At 39.1% G+C, this 23,529-nt stretch overlaps 1 protein-coding gene across 16 annotated transcripts in view; it reads left to right on the top strand.

Annotated features, from left to right (window-relative positions):
- NEK10 (NIMA related kinase 10) overlaps positions 1 to 23,529 on the top strand; it is a 315,567-nt gene that overhangs the window by 260,296 nt on the left and 31,742 nt on the right. For all 16 annotated transcript variants that reach the window (XM_079933110.1, XM_079933115.1, XM_079933109.1 and 13 more), the window contains one exon: positions 3,551 to 3,651. In XM_079933110.1, coding sequence (XP_079789236.1) covers positions 3,551 to 3,651 — 101 coding nt within the window. The remainder of the gene's footprint in view (positions 1 to 3,550; positions 3,652 to 23,529) is intronic.

Genomic DNA, 23,529 nt, shown 5'->3' with positions numbered 1-23,529 from the left:
TCCTCCTACCCACCACCACAGAGGGGAAATGTAGCTGTTTAATGTCATGCTAACTACACAGTAAGCTAGCAAATATAAATTTTTTTACACCCTAAGTAAATTGCCTCTTATAATGAATTTTGTAGTTTCCTTCTAAGTTTTAAAACACTAATTAAGTTCACTATTTTAATAAAAACCATAAAATGAATATAAAGTATTCCAATGTAAACTTTGATTTTATTTAAATTTTAATGAGACCAAATGCTTTCTATCTTTCACAGTAGGAACCATATAGATATGAATCATGGGCATACTATATATGACTGACGTTGGAATATGATCAGCTTCTATGATGGCTTTTTTTTTTTTTTTTTGCCATGCTCCCCTACTTGCAGGATCTTAGTTTTCCAACCAAGGATCCAACCCAGGCCCTTGGCAGTGAGAGCATAGATTCCTAACCACTTGTCCACCCTTTAAATTGAAAAGAAGTAACAAATTAGGTGAAAATACTTTTAACATGTAAAATACAATAAAAGAATTAGTAGTCAGACAATGTAAAGAGCACTTACAAATCAATAAGAAAAAAATGCTTGGGACACAAACAGAAAATCACCAAAGAAGTACAATAACCTCGTCAGCATTCAGATAAACAAAAAATAAAACAAAATCAGCTTGGCAAAATTGAAAAGTTTGATTATAATGTTGATCACGATATAGAAAAATGGATTCTCTTCTGATCAGAGTGCAAATTGATTCAGCCACTTTAAAATGTATTTGTTAAAATAGGAAATATGTGTATCAAAGGGCCCAGCTATTTAATTTCTCCTTATTTACCCTAAAGACCTCTTGTACTATGCACAGTGAGGCACGCACATATATACCCACTGCAGCATCATTTATAATCATGAGAAATTGAAAAAAAAACTAAGTTCCCATCAAGACGGAAGTGACTAAGAAACTATAATGCATGCAGGACATGTAGTACTGTTCAATAGTGGTCATAAAGAATAAGTTATAACTGGGTGTGTTGATAAAAAAGAATCTCCATGACAGACTGAGAATAAACATTGTAAAACAGTCTTATAATGTGTCACCATTTATTTAAAAAGAGGGAAATAAAGCATGAGATAATACTATAGATTTTCTACAATACTAGCTTTCAAAGTCTTTTTGGAAGTAAGTCTTTTTGGAAATGACACTTAGTAAGACACACATTTTATATCTCAACTGGGTGGATCCTTACTACATACAATGCACTTTGAAATTTTTATATCCTATTCTATTTCATTTCATGCCATTCCATTCCATTTTTCAAAATGCTGGTCATGACTCATTAAACAGATTTAGGACTCAACTGCAGTTTGAAAAATATTGTTCTGAAGATACACACTGAAGTACGTAAATAGAAAAGTAACTGGAAGGCAACACACCAAGCTGATATCAGAGGTTTCTTCTGGGGAGGTGGCTGATGGGTGGTGGTTCCAGGGACCCTCGAAGTCTCTTCTGTGATACTTAGGTTGTTTTACATTTCTTTGCTTGTTTTACGATGGGCATGTGTAATTACACATTTTAGGATTTATTTTTTAACGAGTAAGCAACCAAAACTATTTTCAAAACTCAAGGACTTACCTTATGGTCAAAGGTCTTAAGGAAAATAATTTTAAGCAATTTTGTATATTGAGTAATTCAGAAGGCACACATTCTAGCTAACTGTCTCTGTTTTTATATCTAGCCACAGATGAATACATTCTTGTGGCAAGGTAGACATCCCACTCAAAATGTCATCACAAATCTAAGAACTCTCTGCCATGCTGTGAGATTTTAACTCATTACCTATGAATGAAAGTCCATATACCAAAAACATAAAGTAATCAACATAAGTGTGATCAAAAGCCGTCCAGTTTCAGAAAATACAAAGTTAGTCTTCCTATAGCAACATCAACTTGGCCACATTAGTTTTGGATATCAGTCTAGACAAACAAATAATTACATTTTAAGAATTATTTCTGCAAAGAAGCACCATTGTAGAAAATATGACATATATACTATTGGCCATCTCTTCAGGCTGGAGCAGATACTTCCAGCTCTCTGTTTTCTATTTCAGAGCTACCTTAATTCTTTCTGATTTACCTTCACATTTTTACCCTAAGGGTAATTTACTAAACCTCATCTTAATGGCAAGTAATTGTTGCTTAAAAGGAGTTAGACACAGTTCCTAGAGGAGGTAGATCCTTTAAATTGCAAACATTTAAACAGGGTATTAAATGAAGATGAACTAGAGCTAGATGATTTCTTGTGTGAATTTCTTAACAAACTCAGTAAAGATACCCATAAGGAAAATAATATTTCTTTCAATGTTATATTTATTTTCTTTTTTGTGGTTTGTGTCCTAAACATACATTTTGGTATGCTAATAATAAAACAAGTTGGATCTTTTAATGGCCACATTAAATTTTCTCTATAAATGTTTTGAAAACAAGTTTTTATGGTAAAATATGCAAACTTTCTCAGAAAGCATTTATATAAGAATCATTTTTCAAAATCTTAGCTGTTGCTAAAGCAATTATTGTATTCACATTTAATTTCATGTGCTCAAAATTGTCTGGAGGTAAGAAAAGAAGGACTTTGGAAATTTTCTTTAAAAGAGAAATTGGCAAGAAAAACGTTATTTCAGAAAGTATGCTACATGTTATTGGGAGGAAGGGAAAGAGCAGGAATGTGGGAGAGAGAATAATATACATCCACATATCTGAAGTCTCTCTTCTATTTTCTCTAGTGTGGATCTGAGGGTGAGAAGAGGCAGAGGGGACCTTGTGGCTAATACAGGGGTCAAGGCCATTCCTTTAAATAGCTTTACATTCCTCAAAGTTAAGAATGGGCCACTTGTGGCTATGACATTTGAATCTGGGAAAGCAGCTTATATGCAGTTTGATACCAAGCTAGCCTAGAACTGTGAAAGTGATGTGGCTCTGTGATGAGAATTCAGGATAAATTATAGATGTGTCTTATTTAGACCTGAAGAGAAATCTCAGTGAAAATTATAATTTGTAATAATCAAGGGTTGGGAAGTAACATAATTTTCAAACCCTTGATTATTACAAATTATGTTTTTTTTGTTTGCTCTTTAAGATTGCCTATTCACTATTTGCATTTTAGTAGTTTTAATAAAATTAGTTTTATTTGCTACTGAGGGCAAATGAATTTAAAATTTTTAAGTGTGATAATCTCTTAACTGCACATATCTGAAGCCCAACTTTTCAATGGCCACAGTATCCAAGACACCACTGACCTTGTGGCAGCCTGGTGTAATTGCAGGCAAAATTTCCAAGTGATAAACAGTCTTTAAGATGTTACAAATGATAACATTATTATGTTACTTAGAGGTCTAAGAAGTAGAAGGAAAGAATTGTGCATCCCATATCATAAAATATTGAAGTGTAACAAGGTCTCTACATATTTTCTAATTGGTAGGATGAGAGTATTTTTTTTAGAATTTTACCCCATTTTCCACTTAATACCACTTGTGAAGGGGAAAAGGGTCTTGATTAACTGCAGAATTTTTCATCCACAGCATCTGCAGGAATTGCTGTGTCCCAGAGGAAAGTACGTCAGATCAGTGATCCTATTCAGCAGATCTTAATCCAGCTGCACAAAATCATCTACATCACTCAGGTCAGTGTGCTAGCTTTTTATTTCCTTTTTATCTTAAGTACAAGTTTGGTGCTAACATTGGTAAGGAACTACTTTGAGAAACTTTCAGTTCGAGTGATGCTTGTTCTTATTCTCTCCAACTATATATATTTGGGAACACCTTAGCTTAGCAGCAGAGCTGGGAAGGTCATAGGTTAAAAGAAGCAGATAAGTCAAGTTTTCCCTGTGACTCCTAACCTGCTCTTTTACTGCTAGTGCCCAACCAAAAACAAACTTCAACACAAATGGCCCTTTAATATGGGGGTGAAAGTGAGGACAGAGCTGGGCTACAGGAAAGAAAGGAAAGTAGTTCCCTAATCCTGACGAGGCTGGGATAAAACCAAGACCTCTCAAAAAACTGAAAACACAAAATTCAGGATTTTAAAAACTTTTTCTAAATCTCAGTGACCCTTAGGCATTGGGGAAGTAATCACTGGTTACAAATTATTTACAGAAATCTTTCTAACGATAAGGAAGTTGAATGGTCATTTACCAAAGTTAGGTACTGTTAATAAGAAAACAAATCTTGTAGATAAATAAGTGTAGATATTTGGACAAGAAAGTAACTATTATTTTGAAGTTTAAGGCTGTATGTCTTAATATGTAGTTCATTCATCTGTTCATTTTTTCATTTAACATTTAATTACTAGATGCCTACTATGTACCATCCACTATTCTAGGCACTTGAGACATATCAATGAGCAAAACATATAAACATTCCCTCACCCTAAGATTCAGAGACCCAGTCTGATGATTCTGTCAGTTGCCAATTGTGGCAATTCCAATTAAATATTCAGGTACTAGAGAGAAATATCACCAGGCCAGTGGAACAACTGGGCCCATTATAAGTCTAACTTGGGCTAATATGCCTCCCCCCTCAAAGAAGCAAACAAGCAAAAAAAAAACCATTTTGATTAGTGTACCACGGTGGCATTATAAGACTCTAGGAAATAGAGTCAGTTTATGACTGGTGTCCAGTATTCCCTGAAAGCCTGTGTACTTCCTTCTTCTCTGTGAGCAGTCACCCTAATAGATAGCTGCAGGGCTCTCTGGAGAAGGGTTGGAGGAAATTTTATTTATTTTATATTTATTTTATAAATTTTATTTATTGCATAGGTATAGCAATGTTTCAGGGCCCTTCCTCAAGGAGCCCCAGCTTTCCCACTAATTAAGGGGCATTTGGTCTTTGAATTGACCAACGTCTAGAAACTATTTGAGAGGTGGTGACTCTCAATTGAGGGCAACAGTAACTCAAATCACATTTTTGAGTTACTAGAGTGTCTTTTCTGTTATATGGATTAAGGAATACTCTAGTAGGATGACCACATGTTTCTTTCCCAAGAGCACCCCGATCAATTAACTACCATCAGAGATCTCTGTGGGCCAGGCATTCTCATTAACAGTAAACATCCCTGCCACCCTTTATGGTAAATGCTCCCAACTTGTCACTGGTGGTCAGGGGCTGCCTCTTGGCCTCTGCTCCTCTGGGATCACATCATCCGCACTGGAACCTTGTACTTTCAGTGTCATATCTGGCCTACAAAGGAGAGCAACTGTAAGGTCTTCAAGGATGCTCGTTCTGCCCTCTCCAATGTGTTTCTCACTGCTTTAGTGAAAGTGAAGCCTAACCTGGCCTCTGTACCCTGACACTGAATTAAATCTTGGACACAGAGTTTTGGGTGAAGTAGAAAAGAATAGCTTTATTGCTTTGCCAGGCAAAGGGGGCCACAGCAGGCTAATGCCGTCAAAACTCTGTGTCCCTACCTGGAGTGGGTAGTGAGGAGTTTTATGGGAATGGTTCAAAGCGGGCATCATTAGCTCGTGGACATTCTTCTGATTGGTTGGTGGCGAGGTAACTGGGAGTCAGCATCATCAACCTTCTGGTTCCAACCGGTCTGCGGTCTACGTGCTTGTGGGCAGCATACAGTTAACTTCTCCCAACTGGTGGGTGTTTCAGTATCTGCAAAACAGCTCAAAGATATTGTGTGTATCCCTTAATGGGGACCCAGGACCCTTCCCCAAGGCTGAACTATTGTTCCTCTTGACTGCTCCTCCCTTGTCTCTGCATGCCCTCCCTTCCCTAATTAGCAACTGCTTAAATCTGCCAGTTGGAACTCAGGGAAGGTCATGGAGGCTGAATGAAACCTATTTCCTATAATCAAAGAAATGGGGGGCACAGAAAGCCTTTTGTGCCCAGGAGCCCCACAGGGTCCTGTGTGGTATCAAAAGAAATGGCTTCTGAGTGTTCTTGCTAAATGAAATTGGGAAGTGAGTGTGCAGGTCACCCATGGTAAATCTATCCCAGCATTCCTGTCTCTCCAAGCCTTTGAATTTCCTCCTCCACAAGCAAGAGAAGCTCTGGCATTTTATCCTCATTAAATGTAGGCCACCATTGAGTCCAGGTTTTAGTATACCTCCAGCTGCATGAACTAATATACTAAATCTAAACTCTCTAGTAAGCACACACATTTGAATGAATTCAGCTTGATATAGTGCTATATTTCATCCTTCTTGGCCTGACACCCTTAGAATCCACTCCTGCACATGTTCTCTGGGTTGCTGCTGATATGGAATAGCAAAATCTTTTGATTCAATTCTTTTGATGAAGAGCAGATAGGGAAATGTACAAGTTCCTCTGGATCATACTGAGATATGACCCTTGTTGCTGACTTAAAGCTCACTGTTGTGGGTCTTAAGAGGAATGAGCATCCCTTTTTAAGATATTACCCCTCATCTGTCCTAGGTGAGGTTAGTGTAGAGTTTTGAAGCAAAAGAAGTCTTATCTTCTCAGATGCAGGGTTTCAAGCTACTTCCACTGGCAATGATGGCTCAGAGTGAGTTGAGTTTCAAGACTGTCAGTTTTATCTGGGTCCAACAACATGTCCCTACTTGGAGTTTTAGTATCCTAATCTTTTTTTCTAACTTTTGCATGAGAAACTTTGTGAAATGTACATTCAGCTGACATTGTAATTCAGCAACCTGATCAATTAGATTTGTGTTTGATTATCAGCCATACCAGTGCTGTGGTAGCAAGAAATACATTCTATTATGGCTGACATGGAATCTTTCTGGCTCTTAGACTATGAATTGAGCTGAGAGTTAAAGGACCCAGGCTTGTCATGTCTCTCTGTAAGTGCCCCAGTGCATCTAAAGGACCCACCCACCCCACCATCCTCGTGGTCTTCATACTGCCTGACAGTCAAGTGTAGCAGCCACTCAAGCTTCCAGGGTACTCGCTTCAGTTGGCTCTTCATCCAGGTGACAACTGACTAACTGTGAGGCCACTGCATGCCATGGATTACTATCATCCTCTGTCCTATTGGCAAACAACCCAACAGTGGGCTCAGTTCCAAGGATACAGTCAAATCAATTTCCAAATGCCATCTCTATGGCTTCTCCTGGACATTCCTGGAACCAAATCTGTTTCAGTGAGGGTCTATTCAGGGGACAGAAACCAAACTGATTTCAACAAGGAAGGTTTCACATAAAGAATTGTTTAAGGGCTTCCCTGGTGGCGCAGTGGTTGGGAGTCTGCCTGCCGAAGCAGGGGACACGGGTTCATGCCCTGGTCTGGGAGGGTCCCACGTGCTGCAGAGTGGCTGGGCCCGTGAGCCATGGCCGCTAAGCCTGCGTGCCCAGAGCCTGTGCTCCACAACGGGAGAGGCCACAACAGTGAGAGGCCCGAGTACCACAAAAAAAAAAAGAATTGTTTAAGAATTACTACTAATAATAGGGTATTATCTACTGAGGAGGGGAAGAGAAATCTAAAGACTATAAGAAGAGCAGATAGGGAAGTCACTACTTATAGGACTGAGGCAGAGCACCCAAGAAAGGAACAAAATAGAAGAGGACACCCTCATCCTGGGCTGAGGTCCAGACCTCACTGGAAAGCCAGAGAAATGTCCTGAGGTACTGTGCTGTAGACTTGCTGGAAATCAGCATGTAAGAGTGGTGTGCTGGGAATTGCCCACTAGGAACTGCCCTCTCTGGGACCAGGGGAGGCTGCCCACTGGTAGGTGCTGCTCCATGGAACTCTCTGGAAAGCTGCCTGCAGGGTTGGTGGCACTGAATCTGGCTGGGGGTGAGCACAGCTGGGGGTCCCCATTCCTACTGACCATTCACTGCTGCCAAAATAAGGCAAGGCAGGAGCATCACTGGAACCAGAAAGACAGGCTCCATCCTCCACTAGTGCCCTCTGCAGAGAGAGCTGAACATCCAGCCAGCTGACAAGGGATATATGTTCCAGTGTCACAAGCAGGGCAATGAAGGTGGATTTGGAGCTGAGAGTAAACAAACTTACAACTGGCACAGTTAGCCTGGGGGCTCAACAAGGGACTTATTTGGGACCTGCCCACCTCTAACTTCTCACTGTTTCCCCTTTGACTTCTGCCCAGCCTGGAGAGTAGCCTGGCTCTTATCTATCATATTTGGGTTATTTTTGGGGGTTTAAAAATTTTTTAACCAAATCTGATATTCTTTTCAGTTACCCTGAGGGCCAGCCTTTTGAAGGCTCAAGAGTCTAAAACTGATTACCCTTTTCTCCATTTTCTTCTGTCAACCTTTCCTTTAGGCAATCCTGCAGAACTGTCTACCTGATTAAATGAAAGTGGGTGAAGGGGCATAAGAACATAGGATGGGGGAGAAAATTGGTTAATAAGTCAAAATGTAATCTTCCATATCTCTATCGAGTAAAGATATTCAAAATTACATTTCCATTTAAATACTGATATAGATACATGGAGAAGAATTCTTAACTTCAGTGCTATGGAAATAACTTCAAATAGCTTGTTGGTTACCTTAATGATTCACTACTAAATTGAAAGAAAATATCCTTTGAAATTTAAATATAATTTCCATATGCGTGTCCTGCTAATTTTTATATTAAAAAACTTTTGAAATGGATGTATTTTGTTTCTTTATTGGAGTTCAAAGTATTATAAAGCAAGAATGAAACTATTATAAACACCTTATTATTATGTTCTTACACTGCCAGCATAACAAATGATTTCATACTTTTGGCAAGATGGAATTCCTTGCTACAAGTTAAGATATAACCACGGTGGTTGTAAAAATGTATTTCCAGAATACTTAAGTTTATGACATTGCTCATAGTAAGGAATGATTCCTCTTTGGGGAACCTTAAATTACAGTGCTAAACAAAGTCACTGCCTTTCAAATAAAGGAGATAAATACAAGTCTAAACATTACTCTCACATATTTACCAAAGCTTAAAGACCAAGGTCAATTTTTTCTGTTCCGTAATTGCAAAGGAAAACTTCTGAAAGTAAAACTGAACGGACAAACAAACAAAAAACCCTTCTTGTTCACATATTTATTTACTAAATTCCTGCAGACTTAAGCTGTGGTAGCACCCTGAATTGCAGAGCCAGATCCCTTCTGACAACCAACAAGTGACTTTAAATGGGAAACTGCTTACTTTTGGCTGGTGGTGGCCTTATCCAGTTTCCATGGAGAGAGATATGTGGAAAATATCTAAAAGCAACTATTTTAAAAGACAGGATGTTAGCATCCTAACTCTGCCTTCAGTGAGTTGACATCTGTTTTCATCAAAAATAAGATGGGGTCTGCTGGAGAAGATCGTGGAAGAGTAAGACATGGAGATCACCTTCCTCCCAACAGATACATCAGAAATACATCTACACGTGGACCTGCTCCTATAGAACCCCCACTGATTGCTGGCAGAAGACCTCAGACCTCCCAAAAGGCAAGAAATTCCCCACATACCTGGGTAGGGCAAAAGAAAAAAGAAAAAAAGGAGACAAAAGAATAGGGACTGGACCTGCACCAGTGGGAGGGAGCTGTGAAGGAGGAAAGGTTTCCACACACTAGAAGCCCCTTCATGGGCAGAGACTGCGGGTGGCGGAGGGGGGAAGCTTCAGAGCCATGGAGGAGAGTGCAGCAACAGTGGTGAGGAGGGCAAAGCGGGGAGATTGCCGCACAGAGAATCGGTGCCGACCAGCACTCACCAGCCCGAGAGGCTTCTCTGTTCACCCACGGGGACGGGCGGAGCTGGGAGCTGAGGCTCAGACTTTGGTCTGATGCTGGGAGAGTACTGGCAGCGGGAACACAGCCTGAAGGGGTTAGTGCACCACGGCTAGCCTGGAGGGAGTCTGGGAGAAGTCTGGAGCTGCCGAAGAGACAAGAGACATTTTCTTGCCTCTTTGTTTCCTGGTGCGCGAGGAGAGGGGATTAAGAACGCTGCTTAAAGGAGCTCCAGAGACAGGCGCAAGCTGCGGCTATCAGCGCAGATCCCAGGAACGGGCATGAGACACAGGCTGCTGCTGCCGCCACCAAGAAGTCTGTGTGCGAGCACAGTTCACTATCTGCACCTCCCCTCTGGGGAGCCTGTGCAGCCCGCCACTGCCAGGGTCCTGTGATCCAGGGACAAGTTCCCCGGGAGAACACACAGTGCACACCTCAGGCTGGTGCAAGGTCATGCCGGGCTCTGCCGCCACAGGCTCACCCTACATCTGTACCCCACCCTCCCGCCAGCCTGAGTGAGTCAGAACCACCGAATCAGAGGCTCCTTTAACCCCATCCTGTCTGAGTGAAGAACAGATGCCCTCAGGTGGGCTACACGCAGACGCAGGGCCAAATCCAAAGCTGAAACATGGGAGCTCTGTGAACAAAGAAGAAAAAGGGAAATTTCTCCCAGCAGCCTCAGAAGCAGCAGATTAAAGCTCCACAATCAACTTGAAGTACTCTGAATCTGTGGAATACCTGAATAGACAACGAATGAATCATCCCAAATTGAGGAGGTTGACTTTGGGAGCAAGATATATTATTTTCTCCTCTTTTCCACTTTTTGTGAGTGTGTATGTGTATGCTACTGTGTGAGATTTTGTCTGTATGGCTTTGCTTTCACCATTTGTCCTATGGTTCTGACTGTCTGGGGTTTTTTTCTTTTTACTTAAAAATATTTGTTTTCTTAATAATTACTTTTATTTTGTAACTATTTTATTTTATCTTACTTTATTTTATTTTATCCTCTTTCTTTCTTTCTTTCCTTCTATTTTTCCTCCCTTTTATTCTGAGCCATGTGGACAGGCTCTTGGTGCTCCAGCCAGGCATCAGGGCTGTGCCTCTGAGGTGGGAGAGCCAATTTCAGGACACTGGTTCACAAGAGACCTCCATGCTCCAAGTAATATCAAATGGCGAAAATCTCCCAGGTATCTCCATCTCAACACCAAGACCCAGCTTCACTCAACGACCAGCAAGCTACAGTGCTGCACACCCTATGCCAAACAACTAGCAAGACAGGAACAAAACCCCAACCATTAGCAGAGAGGCTGCCTAAAATCATAATAAGGCCACAGACACGCCAAAACACACCACCAGACGTGGACCTGCCCACCAGAGAGACAAGATCCAGCCTCATCCACCAGAGCACAGGCACTAGTGCCCTCAACCAGGAGACCTACACAACCCACTGAACCAACCTTAGCCACTGGGGACAGACACCAAAAGCAACGGAAACTACGAACCTGCAGCCTGCAAAAAGGAGACCCCAAACACAGTAACATAAGCAAAATGAGAAGACAGAAAAACACACAGATGAAGGAGCAAGGTAAAAACCAACGACACCTAACAAATGAAGAGGAAACAGGCAGTCTACCTAAACAAGAATTCAGAATAATGGTAGTAAAGATGATCCAAAATCTTGGAAATAGAATAGAGACAATGCAAGAAACATTTAACAAGGACCTGGAAGAGCTAAAGAGGAAACAAGCAATGATCAACAACACAATAAATGAAATTTAAAATAATCTAGATGGGATTAATAGCAGAATAACTGAGGCAGAAGAAAGGATAAGTGACCTGGAAGATAAAATAGTGGAAATAACTACTGTAGAGCAGAGTAAAGAAAAAAGAATGAAAAGAACTGAGGACAGTCTCAGAGACCTCTGGGACAACATCAAATGCACCAACATTCGAATTATAGGGGTCCCAGAAGAAGAAGAGAAAAAGAAAGGGACTGAGAAATTATTTGAAGAGATTATGGTTGAAAACTTCCCTAATATGGGAAAGGAAATAGTTAATCAAGTACAGGAAGCACAGAGAGTCCCATACAGGGTAAATCCAAGGAGAAACATGCCAAGACACATACTAATCAAACTATCAAAAATTAAATACAAAGAAAACATATTGAAAGCAGCAAGGGAAAAACATCAAATAACACACAAGGGAATCCCCATAAGGTTAACAGCTGATCTTTCAGCAGAAACTCTGCAAGACAGAAGGGAGTGGCAGGACATATTTAAAGTGATGAAGGAGAAAAACCTACAACAAAGATTACTCTACCCAGCAAGGATCTCATTCAGATTTATTTTTATTTATTTATTTTTTTTGCAGTACATGGGCCTCGCACTGTTGTGGCCTGTCCCATTGTGGAGCACAGACTCCAAACATGCATGTAAAGCAGCCATGGCTCACGGGCCCAGCTGCTCCACAGAGTGTGGGACCTTCCCAGACCGGGGCACAAACCTGTGTCCCCTGCATTGGCAGCTGGATGCTCAACCACTGTGCCACCAGGGAAGCCCCTCTCATTCACATTTGATGGAGAAGTTAAAACCTTTACAGACAAGCAAAAGCTGAGAGAGTTCAGCACCACCAAACCAGCTTTACAACAAATGCTAAGGGAACTTCTCTAGGCAAGAAAACAAGAGAAGGAAAAGACCTACAATAACAAACCCAAAACAATGAAGAAAATGGGAATAGGAACATACATATCGATAATTACCTTAAATGTAAATGCTCCCACCAAAAGACACAGACTGGCTGAGCATACAAAAAGAAGACCCATATATATGCTGTCTACAAGAGACCTACTTCAGACCTAAGGACACATACAAACTGAAAGTGAGGAGATGGAAAAAGATGTTCCATGAATACGGAAATCAGAAGAAAGCTGGAGTGGCAATTCTCATATCAGACAAAATAGACTTTAAAATAAAGACTATTACAAGAGACAAAGAAGGACACTACATAATGATCAAGGGATCTATCCAAGAAGAACATATAACAATTGTAAATATTTATGCACCCAACATAGGAGCACCTCAATACATAAGGCAAATACTAACAGCCATAAAAGGGGAAATCGACAGTAACACATTCATAGTAGGGGACTTTATCACCCCACTTTCACCAATGGACAGATCATCCAAAAGGAAAATAAATAAGGAAACACAAGCTTTAAATGATACATTAAACAAGATGGACTTAATTGATATTTATAGGACATTTCATCCAAAAACAACAGAATAAACATTTTCCAAAGGTGCTCATGGAACATTCTCCAGGATAGATCATATATTGGGTTAAAAATGTAGCCTTGGTAAATTTAAGAAAATTGAAATCATATCAAGTATCTTTTCTGACCACAACGCCATGAGACTAGATATCAATTACAGGAAAAGATCTGTAAAAAATACAAACAGATGGAGGCTAAACAATACACTACTTAATAACGAAGTGATCACTGAAGAAATCAAAGAGGAAATCAAAAAATACCTAGAAACAAATGACAATGGAGACATGATGACACAATACACATGGGATGCAGCAAAAGCAGTTCTAAGAGGGAAGTTTATAGCAATACAATCCTACCTTAAGAAACAGGAAACATCTCAAATACACAACCTAACCTTGCATCTAAAGCAATTAGAGAAAAAAGAACAAAAAAAAACCCCAAAGTTAGCAGAAGGAAAGAAATCATAAAGATCAGATCAGAAATAAATGAAAAAGAAATGAAGGAAATGATAACAAAGACCAATAAAACTAAAGCTGGTTCTTTGAGAAGATAATCAAAATTGATAAACCATTAGCCGGACTCATCAAGAAAAATAGGGAGAAGACTCGAATCAATAGAATATGAAATGAAAATGGAGAAGTAAGAACTGACACTGCAGAAATAAAAAGATGATGAGAGATTACTACAAGAAACCTTATGCCAATAAAATGGACAACCTGGAAGAAATGAACAAATTCTTTGAAATACACAACCTGCCGAGACTGATCCAGGAAGAAATAGAAAATATGAACAGACCAATCACAAGCACTGAAATTGAAACTGTGATTAAAAACCTTGCAACACTACCCTCCTTTCCTTCTTTCTTTCCTCATACTTCTACTAATTCCCTCTACTTTTTCTCCCTTTTATCCTGAGCCTTGTGGATGAAAAGCTCTTGGTGCTCCAGCCAGGAGGCAGGGCTCTGCCTCTGAGGTAGGAGAGCCAACTTCAGGACACTGGTCAACAAGAGACCTCCCAGCTCCACATAATATCAAATGGCGAAAATCTCCCAGAGACCTCCATCTTAACACCAACACCCAGCTTCACTCAACGACCAGCAAGCCACAGTGCTGGAAAACCTATGCCAAACAACTAGCAAAACAGGAACACAACCCCACCCATTAGCAGAGAGGCTGCCTAAAATCATAAGGCCACAGACACCCCAAAACACACCACCAGACGTGAACCTGCCCACTAGAGAGACAAGATCCAGCCTCAACCACCACAACACAGGCACTAGTCCCCTCCACCAGGAAGCCTACACAACCCACTGAACCAACCTTAGCCACTGGAGACAGACATCAAAAACAGGAGGAACTACGAACCTGCAGCCTGCAAAAAGGAGACCCCAAACACAGAAAGATAAGCAAAATGAGAAGACAGAAAAACACACAGCAGTTAAAGGAGCAAGATAAAAATGCACCAGACCTAACAAATGAAGAGGAAATAGGCAGTCTACCTGAAAAAGAATTCAGAATAATGATAGTAAGGTTGATCCAAAATCTTGGAGATAGAATGGACAAAATGCAAGAATCAGTTAACAAGGACCTAGAAGAACTAAAGATGAAACAAGCAACGATGAACAATACAATAAATGAAATTAAAAGTACTCTAGATGGGATCAATAGCAGAATAACTGAGGCAGAAGAATGGAAAAGTGACCTGGAAGACAAAATAGTGGAAATAACTACTGCAGAGCAGAATAAAGAAAAAGGAATGAAAAGAACTGAGGACAGTCTCAGAGACCTCTGGGACAACATTAAACGCACCAACATTCGAATTATAGGGGTTCCAGAAGAAGAAGAGAAAAAGAAAGGGACTGAGAAAATATTTGAAGAGATTATAGTTGAAAACTTCCCTAATATGGGAAAGGAAATAGTTAAGTCCAGGAAGCCCAGAGAGTCCCATACAGGATAAATACAAGGAGAAATACGCCAAGACACATATTAATCAAACTGTCAAAAATTAAATACAAAGAAAGCATATTAAAAGCAGCAAGGGAAAAACAACAAATAACACACAAGGGAATCCCCATAAGGTTAACAGCTGATCTCTCAGCAGAAACCCTACAAGCCAGAAGGGAGTGGCAGGACATACTGAAAGTGATGAAGGAGAAAAACCTGCAGCCAAGACTACTCTACCCAGCAAGGATCTCATTCAGATTTGATGGAGAAATTAAAACCTTTACAGACAAGCAAAAGCTGAGAGAGTTCAGCACCACCAAACCAGCTTTACAACAAATGCTAAAGGATCTTCTCTAGGCAAGAAACACAAGAGAAGGAAAAGACCTATAATAACGAACCCAAAACAATGAAGAAAATGGGAATAGGAACATACATATCGATAATTACCTTAAATGTAAATGGACTAAATGCTCCCACCAAAAGACACAGATTGGCTGAATGGATACAAAAACAAGACCCTTATATATGCTGGCTACAAGAGACCCACTTCAGACCTAGAGACACATACAGACTGAAAGTAAGGGGATGGAAAAAGATATTCCATGCAAATGGAAACCAAAAGAAAGCTGGAGTAGCAATTCTCATATCAGACAAAATAGACTTTAAAATAAGAACTATTAAAAGAGACAAAGAAGGACACTACATAATGATCAAGGGATCGATCCAAGAAGAAGATATAACAATTGTAAATATTTATGCACCCAACATAGGAGCACCTCAATACATAAGGCAAATACTAACAGCCATAAAAGGGGAAATCGACAGTAACACATTCATAGTAGGGGACTTAAACACCCCACTTTCACCCATGGACAGATCATCCAAAATGAAAATAAATAAAGAAACACAAGCTTTAAATGATACATTAAACAAGATGGACTTAATTGATATTTATAGGACACTCCATCCAAAAACAACAGAATACACATTTTTCTCAAGTGCTCATGGAACATTCTCCAGGATAGATCATATCTTAGGTCACAAATCAAGCCTTGGTAAATTTAAGAAAATTGAAATTGTATCAAGTATCTTTTCTGACCACAACGCCATGAGACTCGATATCAATTACAGGAAAAGATCTGTACAAAATACAAACACATGGAGGCTAAACAATACACTACTTAATAATGAAGCGATCACTGAAGAAATCAAAGAGGAAATCAAAAAATACCTAGAAACAAATGACAATGGAGACACAACGACCCAAAACCTGTGGGATGCAGCAAAAGCAGTTCTAAGGAGGAAGTTTATAGCAATACAAGCCCACCTTAAGAAGCAGGAAACATCTCAAATAAACAACCTAACCTTGCACCTCAAGCAATTAGAGAAAGAACAAAAAAACCCCAAAGCTAGCAGAAGGAAAGAAATCATAAAAATCAGATCAGAAACAAATGAAAAAGAAATGAAGGAAACAATAGCAAAGATCAATAAAACTAAAAGCTGGTTCTTTGAGAAGACAAACAAAATAGATAAACCACTAGCCAGACTCATCAAGAAAAAAAGGGAGAAGACTCAAATCAATAGAATTAGAAATGAAAAAGGAGAAGTAACAAGTGACACTGCAGAAATAAAAGAGATCATGAGAGATTACTACAAGCAACTCTATGCCAATAAAATGGACAATCTGGAAGAAATGGACAAATTCTTAGAAATGCACAACCTGCCAAGACTGAATCAGGAAGAAATAGAAAATATGAACAGACCAATCACAAGCACTGAAATTGAAACTGTGATTAAAAATCTTCCAACAAAGAAAAGACCAGGACCAGATGGCTTCATAGGTGAATTCTATCAAACATTTAGAGAAGAGGTAACACCTATCCTTCTCAAACTCTTCCAAAATATAGCAGAGGGAGGAACACTCCCAAACTCCTTCTACGAGGCCACCATCACCTTGATACCAAAAGCAGACAAGGATGTCACAAAGAAAGAAAACTACAGGCCAATATCACTGATGAACATAGATGCAAAAATCCTCAACAAAATACTAGCAAACAGAATCCAACAGCGCATTAAAAGGATCATACACCATGATCAAGTGGGGTTTATTCCAGGAATGCAAGGATTCTTCAATATATGCAAATCTATCAATGTGATAAACCATATTAACAAATTGAAGGAGAAAAACCATATGATCATCTCAATAGATGCAGAGAAAGCTTTTGACAAAATTCAACACCCATTTATGATAAAAACCCTGCATAAAGTAGGCATAGAGGGAACTTTCCTCAACATAATAAAGGCCATATATGACAAGCCCACAGCAAACATCATCCTCAATGGTGAAAAACTGAAAGCATTTCCACTAAGATCAGGAACAAGACAAGGTTGCCCACTCTCACCACTCTTATTCAACATAGTTTTGGAAGTTTTAGCCACAGCAATCAGAGAAGAAAAGGAAATAAAAGGAATCCAAATCGGAATAGAAGAAGTAAAGCTGTCACTGTTTGCAGATGACATGATCCTATACATAGAGAAGCCTAAAGATGCTACCAGAAAACTACTAGAGCTAATCAATGAATTTGGTAAAGTGGCAGGATACAAAATTAATGCACAGAAATCTCTGGCATTCCTATATACTAATGATGAAATATCTGAAAGTGAAATCAAGAAAACACTCCCATTTACCATTGCAACAAAAAGAATAAAATATCTAGGAATAAACCTACCTAAGGAGACAAAAGACCTATATGCAGAAAATTATAAGACACTGATGAAAGAAATTAAAGATGATACAAATAGATGGAGAGATATACCATGTTCTTGGATTGGAAGAATCAACGTTGTGAAAATGACTCTACTACCCAAAGCAATCTATAGATTCAATGCAATCCCTATCAAACTACCACTGGCATTTTTCACAGAACTAGAACAAAAAATTTTGCAATTTATATCGAAACACAAAAGACCCCGAATAGCCAAAGCAATCTTGAGAATGAAAGAAGGAACTGGAGGAATCAGGCTCCCTGACTTCAGACTATACTACAAAGCTACAGTTATCAAGACGGTATGGTACTGGCACAAAAACAGAAAGATAGATCAATGGAACAGGATAGAAAGCCCAGAGATAAACCCACGCACATATGATCAGCTTATCTTTGATAAAGGTGGCAGTAATGTACAGTGGAGAAAGGACAGCCTCTTCAATAAGTGGTGCTGGGAAAACTGGACAGGTACATGTAAAAGTATGAGATTAGATCACTCCCTAACACCATACACAAAAATAAGCTCAAAATGGATTAAAGACCTAAATGTAAGGCCAGAAACTATCAACTCTTAGAGGAAAACATAGGCAGAACACTCTATGACATAAATCACAGCAAGATCCTTTCTGACCCACCTCCTAGAGTAATGGAAATAAAAACAAAAATAAACAAATGGGACCTAATGAAACTTCAAAGCTTTTGCACAGCAAAGGAAACCAGAAACAAGACCAAAAGACAACCCTCAGAATGGGAGAAAATATTTGCAAATGAAGCAACCGACAAAGGATTAATCTCCAAAATTTACAAGCAGCTCATGCAGCTCAATAACAAGAAAACAAACAAACCAATCCAAAAATGGGCAGAAGACCTAAATAGACATTTCTCCAAAGAAGATATACAGACTGCCAACAAACACATGAAAGAATGCTCAACATCATTAATCATTAGAGAAATGCAAATCAAAACTACAATGAGATATCATCTCACACCAGTCAGAATGGCCATCATCAAAAAATCTAGAAACAATAAATGCTGGAGAGGGTGTGGAGAAAAGGGAACACTCTTGCACTGCTGGTGGGAATGTGAATTGGTTCAGCCACTGGAGAACAGTATAGAGGTTCCTTAAAAACTACAAATAGAACTACCATATGACCCAGCAATCCCACTACTGGGCATATACCCTGAGAAAACCAAAATTCAAAAAGAGTCATGTACCAAAATGTTCATTGCAGCTCTATTTACAATAGCCCGGAGATGGAAACAACCTAAGTGCCCATCATCGGATGAATGGATAAAGAAGATGTGACACATATATACAATGGAATATTACTCAGCCATAAAAAGAAACGAAATTGAGCTATTTGTAATGAGGTGGATAGACCTAGAGTCTGTCATACAGAGTGAAGTAAGTCAGAAAGAAAAAGACAAATACCGTATGCTAACACATATATATGGAATTTAAGGAAAAAAATGTCATGAAGAACCTAGTGGTAAAGCAGGAATAAAGACGCAGACCTCCTAGAGAACGGACTTGAAGTTATGGGGAGGGGGAAGGGTGAGCTGTGACAGGGCGAGAGAGAGTCATGGGCATATACACACTAACAAACGTAGTAAGGTAGATAGCTAGTGGGAAGCAGCCGCATGGCACAGGGATATTGGCTCGGTGCTTTGTGACAGCCTGGAGGGGTGGAATAGGGAGGGTGGGAGGGAGGGAGACGCAAGAGGGAAGACATATGGGAACATATGTTTATGTATGACTGATTCACTTTGTTATAAAGCAGAAACTAACACACCATTGTAAAGCAATTATACCCCAATAAAGATGTTAAAAAAAAAAAAACAAACCTTCCAACAAACAAAAGCCCAGGACCAGATGGATTCACAGGCGAATTCTATCAAACATTTGGAGAAGAGGTAACACCTATCCTTCTCAAACTCTTCCAAAATAGAGCAGAGGGAGGAACACTCCCAAACTCATTCTACAAGGCCACCATCACCCTGAAACTAACACCAGAAAAGAAGTCACAAAGAAAGAAAACTACAGGCCAATATCACAGATGAACCTAGTTGCAAAATTCCTGAACAAAATACTAGCAAACAGCATCCAACAGCACATTAAAAGGATCATACACCAAGATCAAGTGGGGTTTATGCCAAGAATGGAAGGATTCTTCAATATACGCAAATCAATCAACGTGATACACCATATTAATAAATCAAGGAGAAAAACCGTAAGATCCTCTCAATAGATGCAGAGAAAGCTTTTGACAAAATTCAGCACCCATTTATAATTTTAAAACCCTGCAGAAAGTCGGCATAGAGGGAGCTTTCCTCTACATAATAAAGGCCATATATGACAAACTCATAGCCAATATCGTCCTCAATGGTGAAAAACTGAAAGCATTTCCACTAAGATCAGGAACAAGACAAGGTTGCCCACTCTCACCACTTTTATTCAACATAGTTTTGCAAGTTCTAGTCACATCAATCAGAGAAGAAAAAGAAAGAAAAGGAATCCAAATTGGAAACGAAGAAGTAAAACTGTCACTGTTTGCAGATGCCATGATACTATACATAGAGAATCCTAAAGATGTTACTAGAAAACTACTAGAGCTAAACAATGAATTCGGTAAAGTAGCTGGATACAAAATTAATGCACAGAAATCTCTCACATTCGTATACACTAATGATGAAAAATCTGAAAGTAAAATTAAGAAAACACTGCCATTTACCATTGCAACAAAAAGAATAAAATATCTAGGAATAAACCTACCTAAGGAGACAAAAGACCTGTATGCAGAAAACTATAAGACACTGCTGAAAGAAATTAAAGATAATGCCACAGATGGGGAGATATACCACGTTCTTGGATTGGAAGAATCAACATTGTGAAGATGACTCTACTACCCAAAGGATTCTACAGATTCAATGCAATCCCTATCAAACTACCACTGGCATTTTTCACAGAACTAGAAGAAAAGATTTCAAAATTTGGCCTTCCCTGGTGGCGCAGTGGTTGAGAGTCCGCCTGCCGATGCAGGGGACATGGGTTCATGCCCCAGTCTGGGAGAATCCCACATGCCGCAGAGTGACTGGGCCTGTGAGCCATGGCTGCTGGGCCTGTGCATCCAGAGCCTGTGCTCCACAATGGGAGAGGCCACAACAGTGAGAGGCCCACGTACTGCAAAAATATATATATATATATATTTCACAATTTGTATGGAAACACAAAAGACCCCAAATAGCCAAAGCAATCTTGAGAATGAAAAATGAGGCTGGAGGAATCAGACTCCCTGACTTCAGACTATACTACAAAGCTACAGTAATCAAGACAGTATGGCACAAGAACAGAAATATAGATCAATGGAACAGGATAGAAGCCCAGAGATAAACTCACAAACATGTGGTCACCTTATCTTTGATAAAGGAGGCAAGAATATACAGTGGAGAAAAGACAGCCTCTTCAATAAGTGGTGCTGAGAAAACTGTACAGGTACAAGTAAAAGTATGAAATTAGAACACTCCCTAACACCATACACAAAAATAAACTCAAAATGTATTGAAGACCTAAATGTAAGGCCAGACACTATAAAACTCTTAGAGGAAAACCTAGGTGGCACATTCTATGACATAAATCACAGCAAGGTCCTTTTTGACCCACCTCCTAGAGAAATGGAAATAAAAACAAAAATAAACAATTGGGACCTAATGAATCTTAAAAGCTTTTGCACAGTGAAGGAAACCATAAACAAGACCAAAAGACAACCCTCAGAATGGGAGAAAATATTTTCAAATGAAGCAACTGACAAAGGATTAAACTCATAAATTTATAAGCAACTCATGCAGCTCAATAACAAAAAAACAAACAAACCAATCCAAAAACAGGCAGAAGACCTAAATAGACATTTCTCCAAAGAAGATATACAGATTGCCAACAAAGACATGAAAGAATGCTCAATGTCATCAATCATTAGAGAAATGCAAATCAAAACTACAATGAGATATCATCTCTCACCAGTCAGAATGGCCATCATCAAAAAATCTAGAAACAATAAATGCTGGAGAGGGTGTGGAGAAAAGGGAACCCTCTTGCACTGTTGGTGGGAATGTAAGTTGATACAGCCACTATGGAGAACAGTGTGGAGGTTTCTTTAAAAACTACAAATAGAACTACCATATGACCCAGCAATCCCACTACTGGTCATATACCCTGAGAAAACCATAATTCAAAATGAGTCATGTACCAAAATGTTCATTGCAGCTCTATTTACAATAGCCGGGATATGGAAGCAGCCTAAATGTCCCCCAACAGATGAATTGATAAAGAAGATGTGGCACATATATACATTGGAATATTACTCAGCCATATAAAGTAACGAAATTGAGTTATTTGTGGTGAGGTGGATGGACCTAGAGTCTGTCTTACAGAGCGAAGTATGTCAGAAAGAGGAAAACAAATATCATATGCTAACACATATGTATGGAATCTAAGAAAAAGAAAAAGAGGTCATGAAGAACCTAGGGGTAAGACGGGAATAAAGACACAGACCTACTAAAGCATGGACTTTAGGATATGGGGAGGGGGAGGGGGAGGCTGTGATGAGGTGAGAGAGTGGCATGGACATATATACACTACCAAGCGTAAAGTGGATAGCTAGTGGGAAGCAGCCCTGTAGCACAGGGAGATCAGCTAGGTGGTTTGTGACCACCTAGAGGGGTGGGATAGGGAAGGTGGGAGGGAGGGAGAGGTAGGAGGGAAGATATATGAGAACATGTGTATATGTATAACTGATTCACTTTGTTATAAAGCAGAAACTAACACACTATTGTAAAGCAATTATACTCCAATAAAGATATTAAAATAAATAAATAAATAAGATGGGAATCTTCAGACCCTAAGCTGAGAATGAAATCAGTGGTTCATTTCCATTGCTGGAAACCAAAATCGATCTTTGAGCATACAAGGTGACTAAAGTACATACATTATCTTTTAGTAGGAGTCTTTATGTGTTATTGCTTAGGTAGAACCTGTGCAGGCAACTAAGGTTTGGATTTAACTCTATAGTAAAGATTTGATTGTTATGTTAAATAAATGCTTTAAAAATCCACATATACCAATCTCCTCTTAAATAGTAATATGTCAAAATAACTTTTTTCAGTAGAAAATATATTGTTTGAGTCACTATCAAAGGGGGCCCTGTGGGCTACTGATGGTCTGCCAATCTATTTTTGGAGATACTAGTTCTTTAGAAAGAATCCATATATTATGTTTGAGAAAACCTACAATATAAATGTATAAGATTTCTCTTTTTTTCTGCTGTTATTTTATTTGGTATGATAAAAACAAACAAAAACCACCCTTTTAGACTTGTGACATTGAAGGAATCATTACCTTCTCTAGAATCAGTTTCTTCATCAGTAAAATTCAGGTAGCTTATGGGACTATTGTGATAAAGGAAATAAAGTATGTGAAATGTTTATAAAGTGCTATACTAGTGTAATGCTAGTGGATGGTATTTGCTCTCGAACAATAGTTGTGCTGGTAGACTCACTACCTCAGAAAGTATCTTGAGTGTTATATAAGGTCTGATTTCCTCACCTATAGGATAGTACCTGCTTTATAAGTTTATTGTCGAGAAAAAAGTGAGCTAATGCACATGAAAGAGTAACCATAGTGCCTGGCACATACAAGTCATAGGTATTAGTAATTTTATTCTTAGTATTATAATTTTTATATATATAAATATCATCTGCAGTTTTAAATTATGTGTGAGTCATCATTCTGTGAAAAATTTTTAATTCTTCCATGAAAACTTTAAAGATAGGGTGCTGTCGCTTGTGATAATTATTCTGATAAGATACAGTAGCTTTCTAATAC

This window comes from Stenella coeruleoalba, assembly GCF_951394435.1.
Source record: "Stenella coeruleoalba genome assembly, chromosome: 10".
Taxonomy (NCBI): domain Eukaryota; kingdom Metazoa; phylum Chordata; class Mammalia; order Artiodactyla; family Delphinidae; genus Stenella; species Stenella coeruleoalba.
The sequence above is the reverse complement of the archived record's forward strand: the minus strand, read 5'-3'. Positions and strand labels throughout refer to the sequence as shown.